Source organism: Pseudorca crassidens, chromosome 9 (assembly GCF_039906515.1).
Source record: "Pseudorca crassidens isolate mPseCra1 chromosome 9, mPseCra1.hap1, whole genome shotgun sequence".
In the NCBI taxonomy this organism is placed as follows: Eukaryota; Metazoa; Chordata; class Mammalia; order Artiodactyla; family Delphinidae; genus Pseudorca; species Pseudorca crassidens.
Window position 1 is genome coordinate 37,524,670 of NC_090304.1, and position 15,537 is coordinate 37,540,206.

The 15,537-nt window shown below is 50.9% G+C and overlaps 1 protein-coding gene across 1 annotated transcript; it reads right to left on the reverse strand.

Moving 5' to 3' along the window:
• Nucleotides 1-393: 393 nt before the first annotated feature.
• Nucleotides 394-5,688, reverse strand: TMEM86A (transmembrane protein 86A). The gene is made up of 3 exons (XM_067749662.1): nt 5,456-5,688; nt 3,079-3,343; nt 394-2,706 (listed from the first exon to the last, which is right to left on the reverse strand). Exons 1-3 carry the CDS (start codon nt 5,474-5,476, stop codon nt 2,270-2,272), a joined length of 723 nt encoding a protein of 240 aa, XP_067605763.1. The 5' UTR covers nt 5,477-5,688; the 3' UTR covers nt 394-2,269.
• Nucleotides 5,689-15,537: the final 9,849 nt, after the last annotated feature.

Consider the following 15,537-nt stretch of genomic DNA (forward strand, 5'->3'; position numbering starts at 1 on the left):
CGGCAGGGACCAAGGAGATAGACGTGGGCGTAGGATGGGGATACACAGAACCACGACCCCTGCTCGGTCCAAACCCACCCACATGGGGAACGACCAGCCCCCTTCTGACTGGGCCTCGCCTTGCCTTCCCCTCCTCCACAGCCACACTGCACCCTGCCCTCCCTCCGGGCATAGAGGGCAAAGTCTGCATCTTTCTCCCCATCCTGCCCTTCCCATTTCTTCACTCCAGGTAGGTATGTCTTCAGAGCTCAGGGGTTGGAAGGGATCAGGACCTTGCCTCTTCAGTGTCTGGGGTTCCCACTATTTGAGAATTAGAGCATCTGAAAGCTAGAACGGATTGGTCATCCTGCTTGCCGGCTTTCAAACTTATGTTTTGCAGCAGAAAACCCTTCCTTGAAAAAAAAAAATTCTTAAGAACCTACTGGACTTGAAACAAGGATAGGGGGTCTTTGAGCCTCCCTCCTCTACTTTATTCTTTTGCTAGCTCCCACTAGCAGGGATCTCTGTAAAAACCCCAGTTTGAAAATCACTGGTTCATTCAACACCCATATGGGGCTTGAGTCTCTTTATCACATCCCCACAACTGTACAACCCCTCTACTGATGGCGTATTCACCACCACCCAAGGCTTCCCTTTTTACTTCTGGGTCAGGGCACTGCCCATTAAGATGCAAATGCCCCTGGAGTGGGGTGACACATTATTCTGCCAGGGCTTCAAATCTAAAGTATGAACCAGACAATCTAATCTCATTCCTCCCAGCTGTTCAACTGAGCCCAGAGTCCAGGAAGAAAGGAGATGCTTGAAGGGAATCTTGGAGCAGCTGGCAGGTCTGGGGTGGGGAGGGGAGGAGTTGGGTAGCAGTAGAGGACACTGGGTAACTAGGAGTCACCAAAGGTGCTGGGCACCTGTGCACAGGGGAGTGCATCAAGGTCAAGTTTGGACGGTGGCAAATACTACCCAACCCCCATCCTCTTGATCTACATCCTCACCCACACACGTGACCAGCAAGTAAGACAAGCTCCAACCAGCAGTGTCAACAGAGCCAGGGAGCCAGCCTGGCGCCAAGATGCACCGGCCAGGACTGTGACCCAGGCTGTGAGGACATCCAGGGCCCCTGGTGCCATGCCCCACACCCCCACCTCTGCAAGACAGGCACGTGCCACACAGGCAGACAAGCAGAGCAGCCAATGGCCCTTGGGTATTTTTTATTTTTTTTCACACAGCAATAGGATGGAGTTGTCCCATCCTTGCTCCCCTTGCATTGAATGTGCCTCGGGTCTTATGACCCTAGAGTGTCACTGGAGCCCCCTCCTCTCACTCCCAGTGCAGAAGGGGCAAGGAGGAAAGACCTGAGAGTGGGTGTGTATGTGGGGGGCGTCCCAGCTCTCTGAGCCAGGCTCAGCAACCCCTCAGCAGCTCCCTGAGGCCCTCTCCCTAAAAGACTTTGACACACAGCAGGTCAGAGACAGCTGGCAGAGTAAGATATAGATAGGCTGGGAGACAGACTACACACAAAACACTCACATACAGATGCACACACAGGCTGGCCCCTTCCTTTGGCGTGGTTCACCCTAGCCCTGGGGATAGGGTCTGAGGGTGGTGGTGTGGGGCCTGAGTTCTGGGATGGCCTTTGAGAGATGGGACCAACTTGAACCCTTGGTACCCCAAACTCCCAGGCCAAAGTAGTCCCCAGTCTTGCCTACCTGGATAGACACCCCTTCACCTTCCCACCCAACACTTAGAGATTAAGATTGTTCAAGTAACAAGGATAGATGTGGGAAAGGGAGACTCCACCCCATCCAATCTTCCCAACTAGCGGCCTGTGAAAGGGGCTTCAAGCCCTGGACGTGGGTCATCTCAGCACAGACTCCTCCCCTCCTCCCTCAACTCTGTGCAAATCAGAAAGACTGGAAGTGGGCGAGTTAGACTCTTCCACCTAGTAGAAGTAGGGGAGGTTGAGAGGATGAGCACCATGGCCCTCCAGAGGGGCTCTGACAGTCTGGATGGGGTGGTACAGGTGGGGAGATATCTTCTTCTGGCTCCAGCAAGGAGCATCAAGCTGGCCCTTTTTAGTTCTCAGCATTGTCCTGGACCACTAGCTTTGCTAGAAAGATCCTTTTTGCTGCTTATCCCCTCAAACTTGTGTATTTCACAGGTGGTACCTGCTGCCCCAGGCTGGTACTTCAGCCATCCTGATCCAGCTCTTGCAGGTTCCCAGGTTCTGGACCCCAGCGCCAGGAGCAGAGAGGGGTGACGAGCACCTGGCCCCTCATTTGGCCTTGCTCAGTCTGTAGTCTTCCACTGGCTCCCGGCTCTCGACAGCTGACAGGGCGATGAGCATCTGGGCGGCGTAGTAGGTGGACATGATGAGGGCCCGCGAGTAGGGCACAGGAAAGCAGAACTTGTTGAGGGCGATGGTCAGGTCTGAGACAATAAAGAGCAGTGCACCGCTGCCCGCCGCCAGCTCAGTCCAGCGCCAGGCAGTCCCAACCAGCTGTAGCCCTGCCACAGCCCGCCAGCCCATGAAGCTGATAAGGGCCATATAGACCCCCACCAGGTAGGTGAAGGCACCCGTGAGGCACGGGTAGAGGAGGGCATAGCACAGGCCCGACAGTACTGCCATCACCAGACCTGTCCGAAGAGCCAGTGGCCGCATGCCAAAGGCCGAGGCATAGAACATGTGGGTCACAGCAAACATCAGCAGACCTAAAAGTGAGAGGGGATGATGGGATGTTGAAGGCAAGCTCAGGCGCATAACCAGTGACGGGAGGCAGGGGTAGGAGTAGAGTGCTTGGGATAACCCAGGAGCTTTCTTCTGAGAGTAACAGGGGTGGGAAGAAATCCATGAAGGCAAAGATACCCTCCCCGACTCTCCTGTGGCACTCCAGAACTGATCACCATATCACCGGCAGGGTCATCCTCCGACAGGGGCCCCAACAGTCTTTGGCCACAGAACCCCTCAAATTCCCCATATTCTTGTTTTTTAAAAAAACCTCCCTTTCCCAAATCCTTGGCCCCCCAGGGTCCTCTAGCCCCCAACCCCAGGATTCCTCCCAGGTAGCTACTGTGATGACTGACCGTGCACAAAGTAGCCCTGGTCCTGCCAGATGAGGAAGGCATCACCTAGAGCAGAGAAGATGAGCCCCACAAAGATGCGGGTGGCACTGGGGTGGGCCAGCAGGAATCCCAGGCCGTGGGCCAGAAGGAAGAGCCAGAGGCAGAAGATGGGCAGGCACTTGACGAGGGCGCTGACCCACGACGGGCTGGACGAGGGCAGCCAGAGCACAAAATACACACAAGTGGCTTTGAAGAAGGGCACTAGCTTGGGTCCCTCACTCTTCACCTGGAGGACATAGGACAAGGGCAGCACTCAGAGCGTGGGAGCTCAGAAGCCCAAAGCGGGGCTCAGAGCCAGCACCCTCAGCCCAGGCATCCACCCCAAAGACAGGCCCACCGCCCAAGCAGAGAGGATTGACACACAGAAACCCAGTTTGGCCTGCCCCAAGCAGCCAGCAGAGTGTGAACAAGCCCATCATTACCCTGAGGCTTAATTGATTAGGAAGAGAAAGGGCTCCCCTGTCCCTGCTAGTTGCATCCATTCTTGGCCCCGGGGCAGGACCAGAATAGTCACTCACTGCACAGAAAACAGACTGCAATAGTGTCCCATCCTGCAGCCCAATGCTTCTCCCTTCCTGCCCCCTCCCTCTCCTTCCCCAAAGCCCCTTTGGCCTCCCTCTGCCAGCATCAGCCCCCAGCTGTCTGGAATAGAGTGGAGACAGCAGGAAATCCCAGAGACGCCACAACTGGCCAACTCGTGATCCTCAGCAGTAGGGCCAGGACACAGGCCCAGCGACACCAGGTGAGCGCCAGGAATGTGTGGGCACCGTCAACCATCTCAGCCCCCACAGGCTCTCTCCCTGGCCAGTCTGCAAACTCAGCCTCCACTCCAGCTGCCCCAGCCTTGAGGTACCATCAAGGGCAAGGAGAGGAGACAGGGATGCTGCCTAGATATATGGACCCATGAGTTAGGAGCAAGAAAACTGTCCCTGAAATACCAGCAATCTCAGGAATTGGGGGGGTGGAGAGGGTGTCAGTCAGCCTCATTTCCCAGAGAATAACAGCAACTCCAGGCCCATCAGAAAGAGAGGCAGGAAGGGGAGGGAGAGGTTCTCTTCCCAGCTTTTGATCAGAAGCCAGCAGTCAGGCTGGGAGGAGATGAGGAACTGAGAGGGGGAAGTTAGAGCAGCTGACTTGGTCTCAGCCGGATTAGGGGGGAGGGCAGCTAAAGAAAGGTTGTGTCCAAGGCCATGCAGGCACCAGGGGGCTGCTGCAGATATTCTGAATCTGTGATCCCCTGAAGCTCCTTTTCTTGGGCCTCTGGTACTGGGGCTCTGCGAGTGATTCAGAGCAGCTGAGGTTTCCGGTATACTCATGCTCTGCCCCAAGTGACAGGCCTCTGGCTGGGTGAACCGCCTAGCCCAGGGCTCTGGGTACACACTCAGACTCTCAGACCTTCAGTCCCTGGTTACCTGGGACTGAACAGGCTGTGATGAAGGAGGCTGGGAAGAGGCAGATGGTGGGTCCAGGGTCTAAGCCTGCCCTGGCTCTGCCAGGGGTGAGAACAGTGAGAAGAGATGACTAAGTTCCTTCCTATGGAGATTCCCCCATGCAGGCTGGTCAGGGCAGGGACACGGGCAGAGGAGGGGACGGCTTATCCTCACAGTCCCCAGATCTCCCCAGCCTCCACCTGCCAGCCCTTGGAAGCATCTACTCCACACCCCTCCCCCAGCCCCATGTTTCCTAGAAGGAGAAACAGCAGTAGCAGCTGGGGAGGTGTTGATAGTCACAGAGAACCCAGCACTAGAAGGAGGAGGGGGGCGGGGGAGAGACAAAGGTTCAGGTGAGAAAGTCTGAACAAGGGGTGTCAATAGAGAACGACCTCTTCTCCTCCAGCGCGTTATCAAGGCTGTTTAGACTCACAGGCGTGCCCTGCACCGCCCCAGACTTCTCTATAAGATGAGGAAAGGGAGGAAACAAATTTGGAACAGGATTCCCAGGAGGTCCCAGTCACCCTCCTGCTCTCCCCCGCCCTCTCCCACGCCTCGCTCTGGTCTGCCCACGCAGAAGCCTGCGGTCCGCTACCGTCCCCTTCCTCTCCCAGGCAGCGATCCAGCCGACCCGCGCCAGACACACAGCGATCAACAAAGTCACGCTTCCGAGTCACGTGCCCACTGTCTTCCTCCCTCCCTCCGACCGGCTGGGGGCGCGCGGAGGAACGGTGCAGAGGTTTGGGATGCGGCGGACCGTGACAGCGCCGACTCCCGCCTGGGGACGCGGGCCGCCGCGGGATCCCTGCCCTTCCTCAGCCCCCGGCTGCTTGGCCTCCCGCAGCCCAGTCCCCAGGCCGGTGGGCTGTGGCCGCGCCGGACACTGGCTCGCTCGTTCACACACTCACCACAGTGACCGGGGACACCATGGCGGAGGCGGCGGCCGCAGCAGCTGGCACCCGGCTCCAGGCTGCAGCTGCCAGGACGCGCCCGCAGCCAGGTGAGGAGGCGACGACGTAACAAAGCCCCAGTGATGGACAACACCTCCCGCGCGCCGGGCGCTGAGGGTTCTTGTCTGCGATCCCCACGACGTCACTGCAGACACGGCCAATGAGCAGGCTGGAGTCGGCTGCGGGGGTGGGGGGCGGGAGGAGTGAGGGTGGCTGGGGCTGCGGGCTAGACCCCGCCCACCACCCACCCACACTCCCACACCCTCACACCCACACACCCGGCCGCTACTGCCAAGGGTAGAGAGGCTTGCCTATCCCTGGTGGCTGGAGGCGGGGCCCTGCAGGTCCCGCCCGTCTGGGAATCAGTGCCAAGGCATCCTGGAAAGTAACCGTGACCGCAGGCCCTGGGTGAGGACGGAGATTGGCCGAGAGACAAACACATTCTTGCTCTGGTCACACGGCTACACACATTTTTCTCATAACCCGGGGATAAAAGGCAAAGACAGATTCCCTTCAGCCTTTAAACATGCAGTCCGCACGGACAGTTACAATTAGACCCACAGCCTTCACTGTGTACAAACCCACATCCAAATGGACCCACGATGGTCAGCAGACGTACAACTTTCACCATGAAAAGAGACATGTAGCAGCCCATAGACCCATACATATGCACAAACACACACAGGATCACAATTACTCTTAGGCATCAAACAAGTACATGGACACAAAACGAACAACCACAGATGGACACACATCCTTCAAGGTAAAAAGAGACACATATGTAGGCATGCAGCATCCTATAGACCCATGATAAACCCAGTTACTCAATTGCCCTTAGGCACACACTTCTCACAACTCAGAGACAGCTGTAACACACACAAGAACACACCAGGAATGATAGGCAGGCAGACCTGAGCATACTTAAGGACCCAAAGGAGTGTGAACTAACTCCACCAAAAATGCAACTTAAGCAGATTAATGTTGATGTCACACAGACTAAAAGTACACAGGCACATTTGGAACCAAGCATGTTCAGAATCATGGGAATTACATGAGAGAAATGGTAGGCAGTCAAATAGACTGGGACTTTGTCCCAGGTTTGCCACTTCCATGCTTCCCCTCTCTGGCCTTGATTTCTTCATATATAAGATGAGTGGATGTTCTCCAAGGTTTCTCCCAAGCCCAACATGTGTAGGATTGGGAAGGGCAAGGGCTGCTGCTTTCAGGAAATTTAAGTCTAGAGGGGTCTTCCTGGAGATGGAGATTTCAGATACATCTTAAAGGATGGCCCGGTGATCTTTGATCTGCCATAGGAGGGAAGTAGCTGTGTGTCAGGCTTTCGGAATTGGGGTGGAGTAACCAGCCCTACTTAGTTCTAATTAGCAGCCATAAAGGAATTTTAGCATCATGATGACACTGAGACCCTAGTGCTGGACCCCTCCTTGTGCTGGCTGGGGAGAAGCCCACAGACTGAGATCTCCTGTGAGCCCCTCCCACAATGGGCCTCTTCTTTTTTCTTTTGGACTCTGCCTACTTTCCCTAAAGCCTGTGTTGTCCACCTGACACCCTCTCAGAGGAGGGAGCAGCCCTCTTCTAGTGACAGAATTGAAAAACAGAGATTCAGAGCCAGGAGCAATAAGGGTGAGAGCCAAGGCTTGGGACTGAGGCTCACCCCCAGCCTTCCCTCATCCCCTCCAGGCTCTTCCTACACAGAGTCCCAGTGGCCAAGGTTGAACTATGCGTGTTCTACTGTGGGGAGATTCACCTTACCAGAATGGGAGACTAGAATTGCTGCCCCAAGTGCTTTGTCTCACACACACACACACACACACATACACTCCTACAAAGTGTGCTGCCTGGAAAGAACACTGGATTAAAAGTTAAAATACTGTACTTAGTACTAGTCCTTCCTCCTCTGTGACTTACTAGCTATATATAACTGCGCACATCAATCCATTTTCGGAGCCTCAGTTTTTTCATCAGTAAAATGGAGGAATTGGGCAAGAAGATATGTGCAAATGTGTCAGTTTTCTAGCCAAACCCTTTAATGTCACCTAAGAGATACTTCTCAGACAGTGGCCAAGTTCAGGCTTAGTTCAGGGAACTAAGATCCCACAGGCCGCGTGGTGCAGCCAAAAGAAAAAAATATACGTAGGTTCTGTCCTCACAGGGTTCAGTTCAGGCAGGCAAGTAAACAGTAATTATGGAGTGTGGCAACTGAAATAATTGAGGCATGAAGATATGTCTCCTGTGACATCAAAAAGATGTCAGAATCATTCAGCATGCCTGGAGGAGCTGAGAAAGCTGGGGCTAAATCTACAAAGATGAGTTCGTCTTCACTGAGTAGACACTAATGAAAATGATGTTCTAGGTGCCAACTAAAAATTGTCACTTGCCTTCTGCCTCTACAAAGTCACTAGCCACTGCAGTCACTGACCTTCCACACACCGTGAAAGGAGTTCAGGGTGGAGATCAGGAATGAGGTCCTCTGTGCTCTGGGAAAAACTGGCAGAACAGGGCTTCAGATAGTTAGATATTTTCAGAAGATTTTATGAGCCCAATTTCTTGCATCCCTCATATCTAGAAAAGCACTAAAATCATTAACAGAGACATCTGCTCCTTGTGACTAGCAACAACTTTCTCGTGACTTGCAGAAACCCTCTGCCCAAATGTGTGCTTGATTACACGTATGTCCCTTCACTAAAATCATATATAATACTGACCCCCCCCAATATCTTCGGAGCAGTTCCTCAGAGCTATCTGAGACGCTGTCTCCCAGGCTATATTCCTCATTTTCCCCACATATAACTCAACTCACAACTCTCACGTTGTGCATTTTTTTTTCAGTCAGCATAGGACGGAGGGAATTGCGTACGTACATAGAAGCACAAGAGACACACTGAATACAGGGAAATGCCTGTAGTACTGGAGTGAGCTGGGGGGTGAAAAAGGTGAACCTGGAGACGTAAGAATGTGCCAGGTCAGAAAGGATCTGAATGTTCTGCTAGGGAGTTTGGACTTAACATAGTAGATGACTGGAAGCCAGTTGCCTTCTGTTCCTTAAAAAAAAAAAAAGAAATCAGTTTCTCTGATTGTTTTCAGTTCTTACACACCAGACACATGGAGGATACACAGAAATGGTGACCAACCATCATTCTGGGTTTGCCTTGCTTCCTCTTGTGGGGCTTTTTCTCACCAGTAGCCTGCTCCCTCTGACCGCTGTGATTTTGCCCTGGGATATATTCTGCTCACTTGGTTTGCCCCACTTGGCATCGTAATCCGTTGTTTACCTGATTCCTGACCTGCTGCTGAATCTCAGCTAATTTCTACATGTCTGTTCCAGATCCCCAGAACACTTCTAACCAGCCCTCAGGGCCACCCCCCCCATCCCACCCCTGCCCCACTTGGAGATCTGGGGAGGAAAATCAGACAATGGTGAATAAATACTAAGGAGGGTGTGACAAGTTTAGATGTTCTGATAGCAATGCAGGGGGAGTGAGTTGGTGAGTTGTTAGAAGTGAGCTGAATGTGTGTGCCAAGTGGAGGCGTTTGGGAGGCGCTGGATACACATCTGGAGCTCAGGACCAAGTTGAAGAGAGGGTATAGATTTGGAAGCCATAGCCATTCTGAAGGCTATATGGATGCAGTTAACCAGGGAGGTCTTGAGGGAGTAGAGAAGAGGGACCAGACCAAGCCCTGGGGGTCATGACATTTAAGGGTAAAGAAGGAGAACTGGGAAACAGGTAAACAGATATGTCAAGGATATTTCTGACACCTCCAGTCCACTCACAGGGGAGGCGACAGACACACCCAGAGAAGCATATGTTTACACAAATGATCTATGGTATTTGTGATTTGGCTCCCTCCTTCCAGAACAGGTGACAGATGGTGGTTCTGCTTCCTTATTGCAGTAGGTCAGAAGCTTTGAGGGCACAGGACAATGACACACCTTCACTCCTGACTGTGTGCTCCAACAGTTTATGGTCTGCTTTGAGGGTCCATTCTCCCAACCCCAGCCCAGGGCATTCCTGCAGGTCTCTCCTGCTCTCTCTGCTTACAGGAGTCCACTTAGGGGTACCAAATCCCAGTGTAATCCATCTTCTGAAGACATTGGTTCCAGAATGCCTCTGTCCTGCTGGACCCCTCCTGGGCCAGGCAGGTGAGCCCTAGAGTAGCTGATGTAGCCTGGGATGCAGGGTCTGCTCCTGGAGCCTTTAGGAAAAGGACAAAGATTTTAACAAAACTCTCCAGACCCTCCATTCGGGCTAATTTTTTTAAATTAATTAATTTATTTTTGGCTGTGTTGGGTCTTTGTTTCTGTGCGAGGGCTTTCTCTAGTTGCGGCGAGCGGGGGCCACTCTTCATCGCGGTGCGCGGGCCTCTCACTGTCGCGGCCTCTGTTGTTGCGGAGCACAGGCTCCAGACGCGCAGGCTCAGTAGTTGTGGCGCACAGGCCTAGTTGCTCCGTGGCATGTGGGATCTTCCCAGACCAGGGCTCGAACCCGTGTCCCCTGCATTGGCAGGCAGATTCTCAACCACTGCGCCACCAGGGAAGCCCCAAGGGCTAAATTTTAATGCTGTCTTGAGATAATTTGTGGGTCAGTGTCCCTAAGGACATTCTGGGCTCTTTGTTTGGCTTCTGGGCTTGGGGCCGACACACATGGGTTCTTACTCCTCTTTCCTTTCCTTTGTTTCCTTTGTTTACTGACAGGGGCATCATTAGACCTTAGACACGAGTGGATTTCTCTAACTGTAATACTGCCAAATCAAGGGTCTCCTAATGGAGTTCAATAACAGGGATGCCTCAGGAGAGATTCATAATTTTGGTGGGGTGTATGGGATTAGATGACCTCCAACACCCAAGATTCTAGACTTCCAAACTCTGTGAAGTCCAAGTGTTTTAGTTAGTCCTTGTATTGGGGTCATCCAAGTTCAGGTGTCTCAGCAACAACCTCAGTCTCCCCCCTCCCCACCTCCACCCAGACCCTGAGCTCTCTGTGTTGTGCATTTGGGTGGTTCCTTCCTCAGCGTTGGGAAGTTAGTATGAGGAAGTAGAAACAATAAAAGAGAAGAGTCTGGGGGTTGAGCAGGAGGATGGTTTTTGAGAAACAAACAAATATAAAAACACCTAGAAGATCCCACTCATCAAGCCCCAGGACCCTGAATGAGTAATTCTCTCCTCAATATCAGCTCCTTAAGGACCAGTCTTAGGATAACAGGCCAGACCAGATCCTCCTATTTCTTCCTCTCAAAGACCCCATCTTGACAGATGAACTCCCCTGACCAGACTCTTCCTCTAGTTACCTCACTCAGATATAAGCATTCATTCATGTAACTGGTATTTATTAACCACTTACAGTAGGCCAGGCTGGATCTGGACCACAGACATGAACAAAACAGACCTTCCCTGTCCTTGTGGAGCTCATGGTCCAGCAGGAGAGGCTGATACAATGACCACAGCCTCAGCTTCCCACCTCCACCCCACCCCTCTGTCCTCAGATCTCCAAGACCAGAAAATTAGGCAGGGACATCGAGGGCTGGCTGGGCCTGCCCGGTCCTGGCTGGACCTTCCAAAAGCTTCCTCCTAACTGGAAGGGAAGTGGAGCAAAGCCAGTGAGGCTGCAGCACCCTGTGCAGGGGTCGGGAGAGTTATTTGTGTTACCTCAGCCCTCTCCAAACGCTTTCCTATTCCAGCTCCGCTTCCTGGCTCCCATCCAGAGAAGAGTGGGCTTTGGTAATGCGTTATATGCATGTATTACAACAGGATTTTTAAAAAAATTTTTATTGGAGTATAGTTGCTTTACAATGTTGTGTTAGTTCCTACTGTACAGCAAGGTGAATCAGCTATATGTATACATATATCTCCTCTTTTTTGGATTTCCTTCCCGTTTAGGTCACCACAAAGCATTGAGTAGGGTTCCCTGTGCTATACAGTAGATTCTCATTAGTTATCTATTTTATACATAATATCAATTGTGTATATATGTCAATCCCAATCTCCCAATTCATCCCACCCCCGCTTCCCCCTTGGTATCCATGTCTGTGTCTCTATTTCTGCTTTGTATTACAATGAGATTTAAGCTGCAAATTAAAACAGTTGGAATTGTGACCATACTCCTCTCCCGGCTCCTGCCCTGGCCAGGCTCAGAGGTGGGGGTCAGAGGAGGGGAAGGCAGCAGTCAAGTGGAGATGCTGAGCAGTTCCCCCATTCCTACACACACACACACACACACACACACACACACACACACCGCTCTGCAACAAGTGTCCTAAATCACTGTGGTACAGGGAAGTGTTACAAGCCATCTCCACTTGCTGCAGTGAGAGCCAAGGAAACAGGCTCAGGAGATAGAAGGGGGATTGCATTTAAATCAGCAGTAACCACATTTGTGGATTTCCAGAACTAGTCTACTTAAAATATATATATATATATATATATATATATATATATATATATATATATATATATATATATTAGACATCAAGCTAGAGTTGCCTATTTTTTTTCACATCTTCACTGGAGTATAATTGCTTTACAATGGTGTGTTAGTTTCTGCTTTATAACAAAGTGAATCAGTTATACATATACATATGTCCCCATATCTCTTCCCTCTTGCGTCTCCCTCCCTCCCGAGTTGCCTATTTTTTATTGTGTGAAGTAAATGTTATTGAATATAAGTTTGTGTGCCTGACACACAGTGAGGCCAAGCAAACCAAAACATCAGAGTTTGGAGCAGAGAAATGTTTATTGCAGGACCAAGCAAGGAGAACGGGTGACTTGTGCTCAAAAACCCTGAACTTCCCAGTGGTTTTCAGGCAGAAGCTTTTTGTTTGTTTTTTGTTTTTGTCTGTGCCACGTGGCATGTGGGATCTTAGTTCCCCAACCAGGGATCGTACCAGCGCCTGCTGCGTTGGAAGCGTGGAGTCCCAACCACTGGGCCACCAGGGAAGTCCCTCAGGGAGAAGTTTTTATAGGCAAAATTTAGAGTGAGGGCTGTAGGGTGTGTGACTTTCTTCTGATTGGTTGTTGGTGGAGTAACAGGGTGATGCTCCAGGAGTCTTGTGCTCAGCCTGAAGTTGCCATCCTCCACCTGGGTGGGGGCCTCAGCTCCCGGAAAAGATATTGTTATGTACATCCCTTGAGGAGGAACCAGGATCCTGTGCTATAGTTTCTTGATTGTTCCTCCTTTGTTCCTGCATTCCCTGTTTCCCTGATTAGTAGCTGTTTGAATCTGCACTTTGGAACCCAGGGAAGGTCTAGGAGGTGGATCCGGAAAGGCTTTTGTGCCCAGGAGGACCTCATGTGGTCCGGCCTGGTTTCAGAAACAGCTTTGGAAGCCAGCAGTTCCTGGTTAGAGTCCCAGAACCACCAACTTCTCTTGGGCAAGTGATTGTGAAACTGCACACCTCATATGGGACTTGAACCCACAATCTCTGGCTTAGGAGGGGACTCAAACCCACAATCTCCCAGCTAAAACCGCACACCTGGTCTCAGGACTTAATGAAGCTCAGGTTCTTCATGTCTCGGTGCAGAAGGAATTCAGCGAGAAGCAAAGTGAAAGGTAAGAAGTAGATTTATTAATATCCTTTGTAAAGAGGCTGCAGGAAAATGGGGCATGAGAGGATGGTCATGTGCCAGGTCTCGGGCGAGTTCCTGGGACAGACCACCAAGTAAGGGTGTTCCCGGTGAATCTGAGGTTCTTGATGTCTCGGCACAGAAAGAATTCAGTGAGAGACAAAGTGATAGGTAAGAAGTGGATTTATTTAGAGAGGAACACACTCCACAGACAGAGTGTGGGCCATCTCAGAAGGCAAGAGAGCCATAAAATATGGTGTGGTTAGTTTTTATGGGCTGGGTAATTTCAAAGGCTAATGAGTGGGAAGATTATTCCAATTATTTCCGGGAAGGGGTGGGGATTTCCTGGAATTGGGCCACTGCCCACTTTCTGGCCTTTTGTGGTTAGCCTCAGAACTGTCATGGTCTATGGCTGTGTCATTTAGCATGCTGATGTATCACAGGGAGTGTATAATGAGGCTCAAGGTCTACTGGAAGTCTAATCTTCTGCCATCTTGGACCCAGTTGGTTCTAACCAGTTTTTGTCATGTCCCATGGCTATGTCATTCTTTTTTTTTTTAAGATTTATTATTTATTTATTTATTTATTTAATTTATTTTTGGCTGCGTCGGGTCTTAGCTGTGGCACACGGGATCTTCGTTGAGGCATGTGGGATTTTTCATTGCGGCATGTGGGCTCTTCGTTGTGGCGCGCAGGCTTCTCTCTAGTTGTGGTGTGTGGGTTTTCTCTTCTCTATTTGTGGCGCTCAGGCTCCAGGGCACGTGGGCTCTGTAGTGTGTGGCACGCAGGCTCCCTAGTTGAGGCGTGCAAGCTCAGTACTTGTGGCGCTAGGGCTTAGTTGCCCTGCGGCGTGTGGGATCTTATTTCCCTGACCAGGGATCGAACCCGCGTCCCCTGAATTGTAAGGTGGATTCTTTACCACTGGACCACCAGGGAAGTCCCGCTGTGTCATTCTTTCAAAAGTTGTACACTGTCCCCTTCCCTCCTGTTTCAAGGGTACTTGGCTTTGCATAGGAAAGAATTAAGCCATAGTAAAATGAAAGCATAGATACACATTCCATAGGCAGAACGTGGTCCATCTCAGAAGGTGAGAGCCGCCCCGTAACATGGGGTGGTAAGTTTTTATGGGCTGGATAATGTCATAGGCTAACAAGTGGGAGGATTATTCCAGCTATTTGGGGGGAGGGGCAGGGATTTCCAGGAACTGGGCCACTGCCCACTTTTTGGCCTTTTATGGTCAGTCTCGGAACTCTCACGGGCACCTGTGGGTGAGTTATTTAGCATGCTAATGCCTTACAATGAGCTTATAATGAGGTTCAAGGTCTACTGGAAGTCAAATCTTCTGCCATCTTGGGCCTACTTGGTTCTAACCAGTTTATGTTGTATCCTCAATGGCTGTGTCACTCTTTTAATGGTTGTGCCCTGCCTGCTTCCCTCCTGAATCAATTGGATCTTTCTGAACTTCAATTTCCTTTGAAGGGAGGAAACCAGTAGTCTTCGTAGAGAGTTTTTGTGGGGATTCAACATATAAGGCAGCTGATACTTATAAAGTACTCAGTAAATAGTGCTTTCCTTTGAGGAAACTTAAATTCAGAGTGAGCATTTACCTGCCTGGTATGACTTAGGCAGAGTCTTTTCTGAAGATAAGTGGGATTTTGGAGTGCATCAGAATCATTTGGGAAGCTTGCTAAGCATACAGGTGTTAGCCCAGGTCATTCTGTCTCAGTAGCTTTAGAGTGTGGCCCTGGCATTTATTTTAACAAGCTCACCAAGTGATTCATATGCACACTGAAGTTTGAGAACTTCTGTACTAGATAACCCTTCATTCAATAAGTATGAGCTAGATGCCAGGCAGAAACGAAGAAGAAAACAATGTATTTTTTGAAAGGCTAATGCCTAGCACAGACCTGGCACTGATGAGCACTTATTAAATAGTTATCAAATGAAAGTCTTCAAGGAGGTGCATCCTATTGGGGATATGAGCAAATAAATCAGTCAGTAGCCACAAGAACTTGTAAGGAAAGCGGGCACCAAAGAAAGGGTAGCCAAAGAGTAACTAATGCTGTCTGCAGAGGGAGGTGTCTGAAAAGGCTTCCTAGGGGAAGGGCATCTGACAGCTTGAAGAATAATCTGGGTTTACCAGCCAGATTAGTGACTGTGTGCAAAGAGCATGACTAGGTATGTCTGGAGCATAAGTACCAGGGGGAGTGCTGGGAAATGAAGCAGGAAGAGATGTGTATTTGGAGACTAGACTGTGATGGATCTGCCCTACTAGGGAGTTTCAGCTTTAGGACGCTGGGGAGTCATGCAGGTGATGGGGGTGAACAAACAGGTTTTCACTGTAGGAAGCTCATATTAGCAGTCATCAGTATGGAGTACAGGATGGCACAGTCAATACTGGAGGCAAGGAGAGTGGTTAGGAAGCTGTTGCAGTAGTCCGTGAGAAATCCGGAAAAGATCCAAA

Coding starts and splice junctions, on each gene's coding strand:
- TMEM86A (XM_067749662.1), bottom strand. CDS start 5,476: ATGGTGTCCCCGGTCACTGTG. Junction 3,344..5,455: donor TGGTGTCCCCGGTCACTGTG/GTGAGTGTGTGA, acceptor TATGTCCTCCAG/GTGAAGAGTGAGGGACCCAA. Junction 2,707..3,078: donor CCAGGGCTACTTTGTGCACG/GTCAGTCATCAC, acceptor TCTCACTTTTAG/GTCTGCTGATGTTTGCTGTG.